General features: G+C 37.0%; 2 protein-coding genes across 4 annotated transcripts in view; one reads left to right on the top strand and one right to left on the bottom strand.

Moving 5' to 3' along the window:
* Window positions 1-17,511, top strand: part of RGS17 (regulator of G protein signaling 17) — a 237,680-nt gene that overhangs the window by 103,583 nt on the left and 116,586 nt on the right. The window lies entirely within an intron of this gene.
* LOC140527072 (POU domain, class 5, transcription factor 1.2-like) lies at window positions 836-2,343 on the bottom strand. Its single transcript, XM_072643733.1, is given in 1 exon segment — window positions 836-2,343. A coding segment is annotated over 1 exon segment (1,383 nt). The 5' UTR covers window positions 2,265-2,343; the 3' UTR covers window positions 836-881.

Here is a 17,511-nt window from a genome sequence, read left to right as displayed (position 1 = left end):
GAGGGGATAAAAATCTAAGATATATGGAAGTGATTGTAGAACACTGAAAACAAATAAAATAATTAAAAATACATCATAAAATAAAATCCATCAAAGAAACAAAAACAAAACAAAATAAAATTTTTGCCTCTATATTCATTAGGAGAATTGTTCTATAGTTTTCTTTCTCTCTTTTGGCTCTTCCCAGTTTAGATATTAGCACCATATTTATATCATAAAAACAATTTGGTAGGACTCCTTCACCTGTCTTCCAAAATAATTCATATAGTATTGGAATGAATTGTTCTTTAAATGTTTGATAGAATTCACTTCAAAATCCATCTGGCCATGGAGATTTTTTTCTTAGGGGGTTCACTGATGGCTTGTTCAATTTATTTTTCTGAAATAGGGTAATTTATGTATATTATTTCCTCTTCTTTTAAGCTAAGAAATTTATATTTTTGTAAATATCCATTTCAGTAAGATTATCAAATTTATTGGCATACAGTTGGGCAAATTAGCTCCTAATTATTGTTTTGATTTCCTCTTCATTGGTGGTGAATTCACCCTTTTAATTTTTGGTGCTGGTAAATTGGTTTTCTTCTTTTTTTTTTTTCAGTTACCACCCAACTTTTATTTCCAAACTGGCTCCCACACCCATCACAAGTTTGGGAGTGTGAGGTAGAAGAAAGGGGAAAAAAAAGACCTGAATATTGTTTTTCAGATGCCCAGCAAAACCTAGATGTGGGCAGTGGAGGGGCAGAAAGAGAATCTAGGGTTGGGAAAAGGCCTGGCCACTACATCTAAGACAATGGCCAGTCACCAGGATAGGGCAAGTGAAGGAAGGGGGAAGCAAGAGGCATCCTGAGCCCCCAGTGAGTTCCTAGAATGCTGATCCTGGCTCAGATGCCCCCATTAGGCATAGGCATGCCTGGGATGCAGGGCTCACCCTTAGGAAAGGTGGACATATAAAGGGCAGGGGGCACAGGTGGTGGGGGTGCTGCATAGTTCTGGGGTACAGCAGCAGTTGGCAGGACAAGGGCAGTGCCTGGGGCCAGCTCATAAGGCAATGGTTCACCATCTTCCCCATAGGGCAGAAGAAGCCACTTATCCTTCTGCCTTCGGTTACAGAACAAGACTCGAACCACATCTTTGTCCAGGTGCAGCTCTTCTGCCAAGTCACAGATTTGCTGGGGAGTGGGCTTCCCACAATGCCTGAAGAAGCCCTCTAGGGTCCCCTTTACACTGGTCTCAATACTTGTATGCCATTTACGCTTTCGAGCCTGGGCTAGCACTTGTTCCATACTGCACATCTCCTGAGGGTTGTCAGTGTTCTCAACAGCCTACAGCCACCTCTGAAATAATGGTTTCAATTTGCACATATTCTTAAAGCTCAATTGTGGAGCTTCAAACCAGCAGATGGTGGTCTGACTGAACATTTTCCCATACAGTGTGCCCAAGGCCATGCCTACATCAGCCTGAGTGAAACCCAGGGAAATTCGCTTGTGTTTCAGTTGTTTGGCAAACAGCTCCAATTCCTTGGAGGTTGGCGTGTCCTCCTCTCCACTATCGCTAGATGGGATGCCCTCCTCACTGGCTGCTCTGCTTGAACCACTGGTGCTGCTGACACTGCTGCTGACATTGCTGCTGCTGCCACTGCCGCTGCTGATGCCGCAGCTGCTGCCTAGCCCTGGCTGGGGCTGCTGGACAGAGGCTGGGTAGAGGGGCCTGGGACCCGGAAAGGTCCCTAGAGCCTGGAGAGGGTGAGGAGGGAGAGGGGCACCTGGCAGTGCCCCAGTGGGAACTGAACCACTGCTCCCCAGGCCTGGCCCAAAGGGCCCCATCCATGCAGGCACATTGTAGGCTGGGCCTGGATGGGCGTAATACTTAGCTTCAGGAACGATGGTCTCTCTGAGGTCCCGCTCAGGAGCCCCAGATGATGATGAGGAAGGGGAAGAGCAGGATGAGTCTTCCTCTTTGGGTGGCATGAGGTGAAGGTTGTGGGAGGCACTGGCCTGCCCGGCTTCAGCTGGGGGTGGGAGCGCAGAGAAGGCATACCACCCTTTGGTCTGGCTGGAGTCAGGGGTCGAGGATCCCTCCAAGCTGTACTCACTCTTCACTGCTGAAGGGAAGGTAAAGAAAGACTGGGATGATGGCTGGGGCTGGGATGGTATTGGGGTGCTTCCTCCAATGTAGCCACCTTTACCATATTGGGAGGACCCATCTGGCATCGCGCCCTGGCCCAGGCTGAAGTTGCCTGGAGGCAGCCCCTTGTGGTTAAACATGCCCAGCTTGACTTGGCTGGCTGCAGCTGCAGGCAAGGACCCAGACCTTCCCTATTTGATGGGATGGCTTCTTTGCCTCTTCTTGATCCTGGACACAGATGTGGAGCAAAGCTACTACTGGTGCTTGATCGATGGACTGGATATGTAGGCACTTGGACCTCAGAGTGCACAGTGGGGGCAAAGCCCTGTTAGACTTTGAAGAGGAGACTCTGTAGTCGAGGTTAGTGCTGAGGGCCAAGCCTGACCCCTCGGTTTTCTTCTTTTTTTTAAAAAAAATCAAATTAACCAAAGGTTTATCTATTTTATTGGGGTTTTTTTCCTCACAAAACCAGCCCTTAGTTTTATTTATTAGTTCAATAGTTTTCTTAATTTCAATTTTATTAATCTCTCCTCTAGTTTTCAGAATTTCTAGTTTGGAGATTTTAATATTGTTCTTTTTCTAGTGTTTTTAGTTGCATGCCCAACTCATTAATCTCTTCTTTCTCTATTTTATTCGTGTAAGCATTCAGAGATATAAAATGTCCCCTAAGAACCACTTTCTCTGCATTCCATAAGTTTTGGTATGTTTTCTCATTATTGTTATTCTCTTGAGTGAAGTTATTGATTGTTTCTATGATTTGTTGTTTGAGCCACTCATTCTTTAGGATTAGATTATTTAGTTTCCAATTAATTTTTAGTCTGTCTTTCTATGGGTCTCTAATTTTTTTTGCGTCATGATCTGTAAAGAATGCATTTAATAATTCTGTCTTTCTGCATTGGATCATAAGGTTTTAATGCCCTAATATGTGGGTAATTTTTGTGTAGGCTCCATGTACTTCTGAAAAAAAGGTATATCCCTTTCTATCCCCATTCAGTTTTCTCCAGAGTACAAACATATCTAACTTTTCTAAAATTCTGTTTATCTTAACTTCTTTCTTTCTTATCTTGTGGTTAGACATCTAGTTCTGAGAGGGGGAGGTTGAGGTTTCCCACCAATATATTTTTGCTGTCTATTTCTTCCTGTAAACCCCTTCACTTCTCTTCTGAGAATTTAAATGTTATGCCACTTGGTGCATATATGTTTAATAATGATATTACTTCATTGTCTATAATACCTTTTGGCAGGATGTAGTTTCTTTCCTTAACTCTTTTAATTAGATCTATTTTTTCTTTTGCTTTATCTGAGATCAGGATTGCTACCTCAGCTTTTGTCTTTTATTTTACTTGAGCCTAAGCATAATATATTCTGCTCGAGCCTTTTACCTTTACTTCATGTGTATCTCTCTGCTTCAGATGTGTTTCTTGTAAACAACATATTGTAGAATTATGGTTCTTAATGTGCTCTGCTATGTACTTCTGTTTTATGTGAGAGTTCATCCCATTCCCATTCACAATTATGATTACCATCTGTGTCTTTCTCTCCATCATATTCCCCCCACCACCACATTTATGCTTTTCTCTCTCCTTTCTCCTTGTCTTGCCTCACTAGAGTTTTGCTTTTAACCACTGCCTCCTTTAGTCTGCCCTCCCTTCTATCAGCTCCCTCCTTTAGCTTCCCCTTTACCTGTATTACTTGTTCCTTCCCTTCTATCCTTGTGTTCAATTTGGGATCTCTTTCAGGAGGTGGTCAGTGGATTCTTTTGAGGACTATTTTATCTTCTGGTTCTAGCATCTCCAGGCAGTTTACCTTGATGATTTCCCAAAAGGTGCTGTCTAGGCTTTTCTTCATCATAGCTCTCAGACAGACCAATAATTTTTTTTGTATTATTATCTGTCCTGGATCTATTTGCCAGGCCAGTTGTTCTGCCAATGAGTTATTTTATATTTTCTTGTATTTTTTCATTCTTTTGTTTCTGTTTGACTGATTCTTTATATTTTATTGAGTCATTAGCTTCCACGTCCCCAATTCTAATTTTTAACATATTGTTTTCTTCTATTAGATTTCTTCTATTAGATTTTTCTTCTACCTCCTTTTCCATTTGTCCCATTTTACTTTTTTAAGAAGTTCTTCTTTTCACTGAGTTTTTGTGCCTCCTTTTCCATTTGGCCAATTCTACTTTTTAGAGACTTGTTTTCTTCAGTGTACTCCCCTGCCCCCCATTTTGCCAATTGTTATTTTTTAAAGATTTTTTTGTCTACAGTCAGTTTTTGTCCTTCCTTTTCCAAGCTATTGACTGTCTTTTGCATACCTCTCATTTCTTTTCCCAATTTTTCTTCTACTTCTCTTATTTGACTTTTAAAATCCTTCTTAAGCTCTTCTAAGAAGGCTTTTTTTGGGCATGAAACCAGTTCATATATTCTCCCCTGAAAGAATATGCTCAGTTTTTCTGAGTAGTTGATTCTTGGTTTTAATCCAAGCTCCTTTCCCTTCTAGAATATCCTATTCTATGCTCTCTGATCCTTTAATGTAGAAGTTGTTAAGTCCTGTGAAATCCTGACCTTGGTTCCTTGATAATTTTTTCTTTCTAGCAGCTTGCAGTGTTTTCTCCTTGACCTGATGATTCTGGAATTTGGCTATAATACTCCTTGGAGTTTTCACTTGGGGATCTCTTTCAGGAGGTGATCGGTAGATTTTTTCAATGCCTATTTAACACTCTGGTTCTAGGTTATCAGGATAGTTTTTTTTTTTTTTTGACAATTTCTTAAAAGATGCTGTTGATGCTCTTCTTTTTTTTTTTAAATCATGGCTTTCAGGTAGTCCAATAATTCTTAAATTGTCTGTCCTGGATCAGACCAATAATTCTTAAATTGTCTGTCCAGATCAGTTTTTTTTTTCCAATTTGGTATTTTATATTTTCTTCTATTTTTTCCCATTCTTTTATGCTTTTCTCACTCTCTACTTTGACCCTGTCCCTTCTCACCAGTGTTATGCTTTTAACCACCACCTCCCTCAATCTGCCCTCCCTTTTGTCAACCACCACTCTCTTTTATTTTGCCATTTTCCGCCTTCTTCCCTACAGGGTAAGAAAGATTTCTTTACCTAAATGAGTGTGTATGTTATTCCTTCTTTGAGCCAAATCCAATCAGAGTAAAGTTCAAGCAATGCTCACCCTCTCCCTTCTTTTCCTCTATTGTAATAGTCTTTCATACCTCCTCATGTGATATAATTTAATGCATTCTGTCTCCCCTTTTCCCTTTCTCTCAATACATTTCTTTTTTTCTTTTTCTTTTGATTTTGTTGAATTCATTCCTGACGTCTCATAGCATTATTAGCTTCCACTTCACCAATCCTAATTTTTAAGGAATTATTTTCTTCAGTTAACTTTTACCTCCTATTTCATTTATCCAACTCTAGTTTTAAGGAAGGTGTTTTCTTCAGTAGTTTTTTTTTTTTTTCCAATTTGGCCAGTTCTATTTTTTGAGTTGTTTCCTTCACTCAGTTTTTGTGCTTCCTTTTGCAAGGTGTTGACTCTTTGACACAATTGCATAACTTTCATTTATTTTCCCAATTTTTCTTCCAGCTCTCTAATTTGATTTTTAAATTTCTTTTTGAGCTCCTCTAGGAGGTGTTTTTGGGCTTGAGTCCAATTCATATTCCCCTTTGAGGCTTTTTATGTAGGCATTTTGACACTGTTGTCCTCTTCTGAGTTTGTGTTTTGATATTCCCTATTGCCATAGTAGCTTTCTATGGCCAGGGTTCTTTTTTGGTTTTTGCTCATTTTGAAATTTTGAATTCTACTCCTGGGGTACAGGGGGCCCTATCCTAAGCTTCTTGCACTGGGGGCAGAGGTCTAGTCACTGCTTTTCTGTACCAGGGCTTCTGGGGCTGGTGGCTTACCTACTGTGCTAGGGAGGCCTGTGCTAGTTGTGCCTATATTGTGCTCTGGATTTTTGGGCTAACAGTTTGCCTGCTGTACTGGTGCTGGAGGCTTCCTACTGTGCCACTGACCTGCTGAGTCCGACCACAGGGCCTTGCTTGCTGATCTGTGCTGTGTCTGTGCTCTTGTTGTCTTGTCTGGACACTGACTTTGCTGTGCTGTGCTCCTCTTTTACCCAAATGAGATAGACCTTTCCTGAAGTCCCTTTAAGTTGTCTTGGGTTGGAAGATTGTTTCATTTGGTCTTTTTGTGGATTCTGTCACTCCAGAATTCTTTGAGAGGCTTGATTTAATGTTTCTGAGGGAAAGTGGGAAGCTCTCAGGCATCTTCATGGCTTTTGTCTGCCACCTTGGCTCCACTCCTGTGTCAGTAAGCACCCCAACATACACAGGGTCCTTGCTATCACAGGTTCTCAGATTTGCATTCATAAAAGGAAAGGCAACTTTTGAGGGGTTAACAATCACTTTAATCAAGGCCATGTATGATTCCTTTAATCAAGCACATATATCATTCACCTAGTTCAGGGAAGTCAGCACTCTAAACTTCAAAGAAAATACAGAGAAATCAAAGATCAACAGACATGGCTTCCTCTGCCTGACCACAATCAGTACATACATCATAATTCAACAAACAGGTCTAACTGTGTGACCATAGTTACCAGAGAGAAGCACCAACATCTGGATTTTCAAAGTTGGGTTGGGGGGTGGTGGGGTTGGGGGGTGGGGCTCCTTAGCGGCTTTCTGGAGTCTGAGGCTAGCCAAACAAACACTTCCAGCAGTAAGGCCCAAACTAAAACCATACCTCAGAGTCTTTATACACTATTTTAGAGCCAGAGGGCATCACATCCCTTAAGAACCAGTGCCTCATTAACAAAAGGTGTGGACCTTCCTACAAATCTTCCCAGGTCAGACAATGGGTGGGAAAAATCCTCCTTAATCACATTATTCAGAGGCACTTTTAGTAAAACAAAAACAGCAAAAGATTCTACTGTGTTTGGCCTTACAACCTCCCACTACTCCTTCATTGCTAGTAGGGTCACCTCTATCCACACAGTCACTCAGGCTTATTCAACGTTGGTGTCATGCTTAATTCCTCTCTTGCACTCACTCCATATACTGTCTGTTGCCCAATCTTGTTTTTTATCTTCACATTTTATATATGTCTATTTCTTTCCATTCACATAGCTAACACTCTGATGCAAGATTTTATCACCTCATGCCTGAACTATTGCAGTAGCCTTATGGTTAGTCTTCCTGTCAAAAGTTCTAGATGCCGTTCAAGTCCTGCACTCTAGACAATGCCTTTCCCCATCACTGGCTACTGTTACCACTGCTATGGGTGTACCTCCAAGATTACTTTCCTTCTACTCTGTTTATATCTTGTATTACTTAGTTTTTTTGCATATTTTGTCTCTTATTTGAAATATGAGCTGTGTTTTATTTACGCACACACTCACATACACACATACACACACACATATCCTCGGCACTTAATACAGTGTCTGGAGCATAGTACGAGCTTAAAAAATTTTTGTAGGTTGACTTAATGCCACCTCACCTATCTCACTAACTAGGATCAAGTGAGATAACATAAATAAATTACTTTGCAAACCTTAAAAGTATTGTGCGAATTCAAGCTATCATTATCACCATTATTATTATCCTTACTAACTAGTGATTATCATAATTGGTAAATTTTAGTCATGTAATATTGTGTTGTGTATTGGGTATTTGAAATTTCATTTGGATTTGCATTGTACTATTATAAACTATAAAACACACTTTTCCAACTTTGCTTTTAAGGTAATATATAAAGTAAATTATTTATAAAATTTCAGTACTTTTTTACTGATTTAAAAACTTTTTTTCTTTTAAAAATTAAAATATTGGCAAATCTTTTTAAGTTATGTTGTAGGAGGGCACTGCAGATCTCTCCATTAACCTTAAGGAGTTAAACTAGCCTACTCTACCTCTATAGTATACTCTCTGAATATAAAGAAATCTTCTTGCTATTTTTCTATTTAGTATAGGTGGCATTCATGCTAGAGACTACATCAAAATTATCCCTTTCCCCCTTCCTAACATGAGTAAGGCTAGATTTTTTTCCCCAAAAGCTAGACCAGAGTAGTCCACAGGTATGACCAATCCAAGAATAACTTCCTCTGTTCTTTGTAATGAGCAAACTCATTTACAAATTTATCCTTTGTTTTCCTAATAGAAAAAAAAAATTACTGATGAAGGTTTTGTATTCAAGTAAACTAAACCTCTCTGTTCACATCTCTCAGATGTCAGGTAGAATCTACCATCACTTATTTCTTTAAGTATATGAAACTAGAGAAGGAAGGGGATGATATCTTGTAATTTTGGCTCTTTTGTTCATTTTCTATGTTTTTAATGGACATGATGTTTTTTCATACTTTTTGTGGTACTGAACCCCCACTGTCTTTCAGTTCTTGCTAAATGTTTTATTATTTTTTGATGTCTGTACACATTTTCTTATGATTATTTCCCTTAACTAACATTTTCACTATATTTGTACTCATTGATATATAGATACTTGTACAGAGGACCACAGATCCCAGAAGAGATCTCATAGCTTTGTTTTACAGACAGGGTGGGCAGAGTGAGACCCAGAGAGTTTGTGACTTACCTAGGGTCACATAGCTAGTAAATAGCAGAACAAGGATTTGAACCTGAATTTTGTGATCATAAATATGGTATTTTTTCCATCGTACCATACTGCCTCTGATAGGAACAGGAACAGAATGATTTTAAAAAGAAGTAAACTTGTAAATTAATAGTGTATCTCAAGACATATTATTCTCATTTCTTTGTCTCTCAGTTCCAGTTTTACAAATTCACACTTATTTCACTCTGTACATTTCTTTAATGTGTTCTGAATTTATGTGTTTATGACAAAAATTCATGGATCTTGCAATTTGTGAGCCTTTGTCTGGTGACCTCTCTTTGCAGGCATCTTCACAGGGGTAAAAAAAAAGCCAAAAAAGTAAGATGGAAAATTCTGGGGGAGCCATGTCTTCCATTTTCATAGATAGTAATATAGGTTTTTCAAATTAAAACATTGTATTTTCATAAATTCCTTCAAATTAATGCAAAAATCTTTCCTATACAGCCTTATAGCCTGCAGTTCATGGACCTTCATATTCCTTTTCCTGAGATAAGGCTCATGATATTTAGCTTTAATTTTTTGTATGGTAATTCCTACATTTCTGGTCCAGTTACTAAGCCATGGGGCAGTATTTACAGATTTCTATTTCTTGTTTGTTTCTCCTTCCCTTCCCCATCACTATTTTCCAAAAATTAATGAATCTCATCCATCAAAAATTAGTAGTAATGAACTTATTTCCATAAAAATAGACTTATCGTTTTGCCAGCATCAACTTCTGTGTGTTTGCCTGTAGGAAATGATCCATTAGTTAAAAATTAAAAAGAAATTAGAGTCTATTTATCCCTGTTCCTAAATTTGGCTAAGGCAGAGTCCTTAGTCTGCTGCTGAGTTTTCAGAAAAAAGCCCATTTGTAAATCATTCCTTATGGCAGCTATCGTAGCTAATTTGATTGCTTTTACAACAATGCCTTAAAAACTAATGAAGAAATTCAGCTTCTTGAGTTTCCTGATACACTCTTTGTCAGTGAAGTGGCAACATTTCTTCACTACTGATATTCAAGAAAGCATATGTAATTAGAGATAAAATGTCACCTTAGGGTAAAAAACCATGAATCTTTTGAACTGTAGCCAAAAAAAAATCAAACTGAGAAATTCTGTTTTAAAGTCTGGTCATTACAATGCATTCAAGAAGATAAAATGACATAGCACATTATGCCACTTCTATTGAGTCATATTTATGTTTTCTATATGTAAAATAATAATAATAATACCTAACATTTATATAGTCCTTCCAAGTTTTAAAAGTGCTTTACATACATTATCACATTTTTGCTTCATCAGAACCATATGAGGCTGGTAGTACAGAGATTATTAATTCCCATTTTATAAATGAGAAAGCTGAAGCTTATTGAGATTAAATGACCTCTTATCATCATGGCAAAACTTGAATCCAGGACTCTCCTGATTTCAAATCAAGGATTCTTTCCAATATGAATGAGAGAAAAGATATTTCATGACAGCTGGGATCCAGTGAGAATTTTATTTTTTTGAGGGTATGGGAGTAAACTCATAACTATTCTATATAACCTAATGAGAAAGCTGCCAGTGGTGATTAAATTGTGTTAGAAAATTCAACATTCTAGATCAGAGTAGAATTGACACTCTGTGTCTGTGAGCTAACACTACCCAAATCTACCTATTGCAAGTGTATTCCCCCAAATCAAAAATAATCTCTACCTGGGGGTGGGAAGGTAAAAGGAATATATGTGTGTATGTGTATGTATATATGAATGCATTAATATATGTGTGTACATGTATATATACATATATATTTACTAAAAAGACATTACTAATGAAATAACATATAATGACTCAGAGGTCAACTCCTTAATACTAACTTAACTTGCATGAATGTGTGTGTGTATGTGTGTGTGTGTGTACATAATTTCAGATACCTCACCCCAAATGGGATCATTATCTACAAACAAGCATAAATCTGGTTTTATTAACACTTGTCTCGTATGTGTCATTAAAACTTTTACTTATATAGTCAAAGAAATGGACAGTTACCAAAAGACAAATTATAAACTATGAGCAACTATATGGAAGAATGCTCCAAATCAAAAGTAAGAAGAGAAATTCAAATCAAAACAACCCTGACATTTCCCCTCAAACCTGCAAATAGGCAAAGATGACAAAAATAAGATGGACAATGTTGGAGAGTTAATGGAAAGATAACACTAGTGCATTGTTGGTAAAGCTATAACTCAGTATGGCCACCTTCAATAACAATCTGAAATTATGCAAATAAAGTGACTAAAATACTGAGACCCAAAGAGGTCATTAATAAAAAGAAAGTCCCTATATACACAAAAATATTTATAGCAGCGGGGTTTTTATGATAGCAAAGAATTAGAAAGAAAGTAGCTTCCCTTCCATTAGGGAATAGCTAAACAAATTGTGGTACACAAATATAAAGAAATATAACTGTGCTGTAAGAAATTACAAATATGCTGAATGCAAAGAAGTATGGAAAGATTCATGATCTGATGCAAACTGAAGTAAACAGAACCCAAACAAGTAAGCCCAATACACACAATGGCCACAGCAATGTAAATTAAAAGAAAACCATAAAACCATCAAAAGTAAACATTGCAAACTTACAAAAAACAAATATGACTCCAAAGAACAGAAATGAGAAGATCCCCTCAAAACACTCCTTTGCAGAGGTGGGAGATCTATAGGTGTGATATAATATTTTCAGACTTTTTTATTGTATTGATCAGTTTTTTTCTCTTCTTTTTCTTTAAAAAATGTTCTTTGTTACATGAGATATCTCTGTCAGGAGAGGAGAGTACACTTGAAGAAATGCTGATAGTGTAAAATAAACAAAACATGTCAATAAAAATTTTACCTCCCCCCCAAAAAAATCTTACTAGTTATACTCATATTGCATAACGTAAGCAATATTTCTTTATGTTGTATTGTTGTTGACCACCCTCCAAAATTCTTTGCTGATTCTTTTACTTCTTACCTGTTAGTATATATCTTTAAGTGTGATGATAATGAAACTTTTTTTTAACCTATAAATGTTAGAAAAACATACTTTGGGAAAACAAATCAATTCCATTTGCTTATTTGTAAAATTATAATTATTGCTAGTTTACTTAATGTTCAAATATTTGGAATGTTCTTGGCATATATGGGGGAGGGGAGTAAAAATGATTAAGTTACTTTGTAGTCTTGTTGATACTTTTATCTATACAAACAAAGTAATCAGCCAGTTCTGCTTCTGAGACCTTTCCTCCTCTCAGAGAGAATAAGCTTTTGCAGAATTGAACTGGGGCACCCAGCATGCTTTGGCAACAGAAGGAACTGAGAGTTTCCACCTTGCCAAGCTTCATATCTGTCAGCAGTATGTTTGATTAAGGAAAGCCCAGGGTGGTTCAAAAGGAGGTCAGCCTCTGTTTCTTCAATCTGAACATTACTACTTGAAGTCTGAGGTTTTAATCAACAAAGGGGGAAAAAAGAAAAGACAATTCTGTCCATGGCTGTGGATATCTATATCTGCATGCCATTTTTTCCCAAGTGAATAATGAGGAGGAACTCCTGTAACAAGACTGGAGATCACTGATGATACAAAATTTATTGAAATTAAGGGGTTTTTTTTCCTGCCTATTATGGAATTAAGGAAATACTTTCTGCTCTACTCCACAGTATTTCCAATATGGTAGCTAGAGAGTTCCAAGTATTTGTGACAACTGTTCTGTTTTAACAGTGAATATTGTAGTGGCAAAGCTGTTAAAAATGAATAGTGCTCATATGTGAGTGCATGAAAACAAGGGAAGCAGAGCAATATGCAAGGCAAGGGATCCATAGCAATGAGAGAGATGTTCCCTGTTGTGAGCTGTTTTTGCCTGCCTGTGAAGCTCACCAGTGGTATACTGGGATCAACACAAGACTCCCGACTTTTGGCTGTGGTAACTTGTATAAGCAAAGTGGTTCAACATGTTCCAAAAAAGATTCCATTAGCTAGTGAACACAGAGAAAATTATATAAATCTGTGTGTTCTAAGGAAAGGCAACTCTTAGCTTGAGAACAGAGGTAGCCGTTTTCACCAGAACTTTATAACTCTCAAGACTATCCATTCTGTCTTATGGATATTCTTAAGATGATTAACATTTTTGATCCAGACCTGTGATATAGTAATAATTATTACTATTATTATTGCTTTTGTTAATGTTACATTTATATAGCACTTTAAAGGCTGTAAAGTGCTTTGTAAATATTATCTCATTTTTCCTCACATTCCTTGACAGATAGATACTGTTATTGCTTTGATTCTACAGATGAGAAAACTGAGGCAAAAAGAGATTGACTTCCAAAGGGTCAAACAACTAGTAAGTATCTGAGACTGGATTTGAACTCAGGTTTTCCTGACTTCAAGTCCAGTACTACCTAGCTACTTGTCAATATAAGGAACTGCTCATGAATAAATCCTACTCCATAAATACAAATCAAGCAATTATGAAACTTACAATTTTAAGATCTTCCTGGGTCACTCCATGGTCAAGCAACTTTCTCAGGGTTACATGTCATTATACATCAGAATTGGGATTTGAATTAAGGTCATTCTGACTTTGAGTTTGGATCTCTAGCCACTACACCACACTACCTTTGATTAAAACTTATTTACCTCTTAATGTAAACAGAAATGGTATAGACAGAAGGGAGGCCTCAGAACCAAAGCAAGAATTCCTGTCTTAGTTCAAAGTTTTAATAACTTGGGTACCATTCTCCCTGGAAGTTTATGAAAATAAATCTGAATAGTACTCATCAATGATGTCTTTCCTGACTTTCTACTAAGCTTGCAAAGATAGAGATTCAAGGCAACTAAGACTAACTATTCTAGGAGGTAGTTGAAAGAAAGTAATACCCACTTAGACATAAAATGTGTAAAGACACCCTCATAAACTTGTCTGTTTAATATGTACAGGGTGATCTAGGGGCCATCTTTAGACTCTATTCATTTCGCCATGGGGCCATCTCACTGAAATGAGTTATAGAAAGACAATGGCAAGGATCTAAAGTCACATCAGGTAATTGAGTGAAAGAGAAACTTCTGCCTTCATTTGTCATGGTCTTTCAGTTGGTAAAGCAGGAAAGTCCTCATCTGGGAATATACAAACTATCAACCCTCTTCTCACCATTGGACCACAGTAAAGAAATAATAACCTATCAAACTTTCTGCATGCTTTCTCCCCTTGGGAAATGATCATTTGAAATCCCTGTCAAGTAAAAGCATTAGTATATCCACTTATTATAAGCAGTTTCTGAAATCTGAAAGAAGAAAAATTAAGACTTGTTTATGGAGCTTTATTTGCTACCAGTAATAAATGGAAAGCCATTGATTAAATTTCCTAATAAGGCAGTTGTGCTGAGGAAGAAGGTTTTTAGGTTATTAAGTGTACAACATAAACATATCATATGGTAATTTCAGACTATCTTCATATTGCTTGAAATTATGTGGAATCTAAAAGTAATCAGTTCAACAAAGACTTATTAAGCAACTGCTATGTCTATATAGAGGACAAGGGGAGATAAAAAACACAGAATCTCAGAGATGGAAGGGACCTCAGCGGCCATTTAGTCCAACCCAAACTTGACCAAGAATCCTTTCTGTAACATCCCTACAAGTGGTCATCAACCTCTTTTTGAAAATCTCTAGAAGGGTGAGAGGAAGGAAGGCATTAATATATCCTGAAGTAACTCATCCCATTTTTGGAGAACTCTCATTTTTGAAGTGTTTCTTTATATCAATCCTAAATTTGCTTCTCTCCACTTTTACACCGTCCATCTTAGTCCTGTCTTAAAATGCCTTGAGAATCATTTCTTCAACAACATCAAAACTGTGTTGCTTTCAGTACTTCTCAGTATATATTGGACTAGTCCAGTCACTTTTCTGTCTTGATTTTCTTCAGTGACATTTTAATTTCCTTGGGTGGCACATATAAAACTGTTGTGTGAGAATCCAAATGAGAGGATGAGTCCTTGGTGGGGAAAAGAATTCTCTATAACTGTCTGACTGCTCTTTTTCATTGTTTGTCTGTTCATCTTGTTCAGTTTCATACTAATGTGTCTTTAAGATGACTACTTGTTTGGATCTCTCAGGAAAGATAATGATAAGTTTGAAAGCATTCCCAAGAAGGGCAACCAAGGTAATAAGAGGACATGAATTCATACCATATGATAATCATTTGAAGGAGCTGGTGATATTTGGTCTACAGTAAAGGAAATGCAAGTGGTGCATGATAGCTATCTTCAGGTATTTAAACTAATTAGATTTTTTTTTTCAGTTTAACCCCAGAGGGCAAAACCAGACCCGGTGGGTGGAAAGTACAAAGTGACAAATTTGGACATGATTCTCATTTGAAAACAAAAAACTTACTAGCACTCAGAGCTAGTCAACAGAAGAATTCTCCCTGAAATTGAGAAGTACCAGTTTTCCCTTTGTTAGAGGTTGTGTAGCAAAGACCAAGTCATTAGTTACTAGGTATATGGTAGGGCAGCTTTTTTTTTTTCAGGCATGGATAGAACTAAATGGTCAATGAAGTCCCTTCCAACCCAGAAATTCTATGGTTCTATGACAAGCTTTCTTTAAAATTCTTTCTCTCCCCTGTTTGCTACTATCTTCTGAGGTGATAATGCTCATAATCTTCCACCGTACTTTTCCATATGATTTTATAAACATATCTATATTCTGAGTAGGGTTGCCTTTGGCTACTTTATATATGAGTTTAGCAAAGAGAACTGTCAGTTGCTCATCCAAGTAGTTTCTAAGGTGTTTTGGTCTCCTTTTGACAAATGATTTACCACAGCTAAACTTCATAAAAGTATTTTGAATTTAGTGTCAGTGCCTCTTCCTGCATTTTCCATAAGCATCAAAAGATGATTTAAATAGGTCAAGTTGAAGTTGTATTAATTTAATGACATACTCTGATCTCATTTTTTTCATTTATATGGTTGGGTATTAATTTTAATCTTTGCTCTAACAAATTGTTCATCTGACTGTAGACATATGCATCAGTAATGAGTAGTTCCCTGCATATAAAAAAGATAATCAATTTCGTTTGGAGATTCCCACCCCACCTCAAGTCTAGTGTCTTCTATTTCTTTTCTCAAGAAAGACTTCGTAACCTTGTAGGCATTTTTTAAAAAAATTTTTATTTATTATTTTATTTTCCCAATTACATGTAAGAACAATGTCAACAGTCTTTTTTTTTTTTTTTTCAGATTTTGAGTTCCAAATTCCCTCCCTCCCCTACTGTCCTCCCAATTGAGAAGGCAATCAATTTTACATGTTATATAGGTGTAGTCCTGAAAAACACATTTCCATGTAAGTCATTCTGTGAAAGAAAATATAGGAAAAAACCCAAGAAAAATAAATAAAGAGAAAATATCTTTGATCTGCATTTAGATTCTACCAGTTTTTTCTCTGAAAACGGACAGCATCTTTCATCATAAGTCCTAGAGAATTGTCTTGGATCATTGTAGTGCTGAGAAGAGCTAAGTTATTCCTAATAGATAATCATACAATATTGCTGTTACTGTGTGCAGTGTTCTTGTGGTTCTGCTCATTTCAGTTTGCATCAGTTCATATAAGTCTTTCCATGTTTTCTGAGAGCAGTCTGCTCATCATTTCCTGAAACATGATAGTGTTCCATTATCATATAACAACTTATTCAGCCATTCCTCAATTGATGGACATCCCCTCAATTTCTAATTCTTTTCCCCCCACTAAAAGAGCTCCTATAAATATTTTTGTTCACATAAGTCTTTCTTTTTGTTTTTCATCTCTTTGGGATACAGACCTAGTATTGGTGTTGCTTGGTAAAAGGTTATACATGGTTTTATAGCCCTTTGGGTATAGTTCCAAATTGCTCTCCAGAATGATTGAATCAGTACAAAACTACACCAAATCCTCTCCAACATTTGTCATTTTCCTTTTCTGCCATATTAGCCAATCTGATAGGCATGAAGTAGTAGCTCAGAGTTGTTTTAATTTGTTTTTCTTTCATAGTAGTTTAGAGCATTTTTCATATGACTATAGATAACTTCAGTTATTTGTCTGAAAATTACCTCTTCATATCCTTTGACCATTCATCAATTGAAAAGTGACTCTTATTTCTATCAATCATATCTATATGGTTGACAAATGAAGTGTTTATCAGAGAAACTCACTGTAATGATTTTTTTTCACAGTAATGATCAACTATGTATTTCCCTCCATCCTCTTTCCCCCCTGTTTATCCTATTCTCTCTTTCCTTTTATTCTGTCCATTCTCAAAAGTGTTTTGCTTCTGATTTTGACCTCCCCCAAACTGCCCTCCCTTCTATCAGCTTCTGCTCCCCTTCCTTTATCCTGTTCCCTTCTTAATTTCCTGTGTGGTAAGATGGATTTCTACACTCATCTGAGGATGCATATTATTCCATTTTTGAGTCATTTCTGATGAGAGTAAGGTTCATGTGCTCCCCTCCCCACTTCCCCCATTTTCCCCACCATTAGAAAATCTCTTTCAGATCTCTTTTATGTCAGATAGTTTATCCTATTCCACCTTCCACTTTCTCCTAGGGCATTCTTCTTTCTCATATTTTAATTTTATTTTTTTAGATAATCATACCATCATTTTCAACTCACACTTCTGCTTTCTGTCTGTGTATACTCAGATTTCTAAGTGCCCTAATAATGAGAAAAATTTTAGCAGTTGTAAATATCATTTTCCTGTGTAGCACATAAACAATTTAACCTTATCAGATCCCTTA

Source organism: Notamacropus eugenii, chromosome 2 (genome assembly GCF_028372415.1).
Source record: "Notamacropus eugenii isolate mMacEug1 chromosome 2, mMacEug1.pri_v2, whole genome shotgun sequence".
NCBI classification, from domain to species: domain Eukaryota; kingdom Metazoa; phylum Chordata; class Mammalia; order Diprotodontia; family Macropodidae; genus Notamacropus; species Notamacropus eugenii.
Note: the sequence above shows the minus strand (reverse complement) of the source record. Positions and strands in the feature narration are given on the sequence as shown.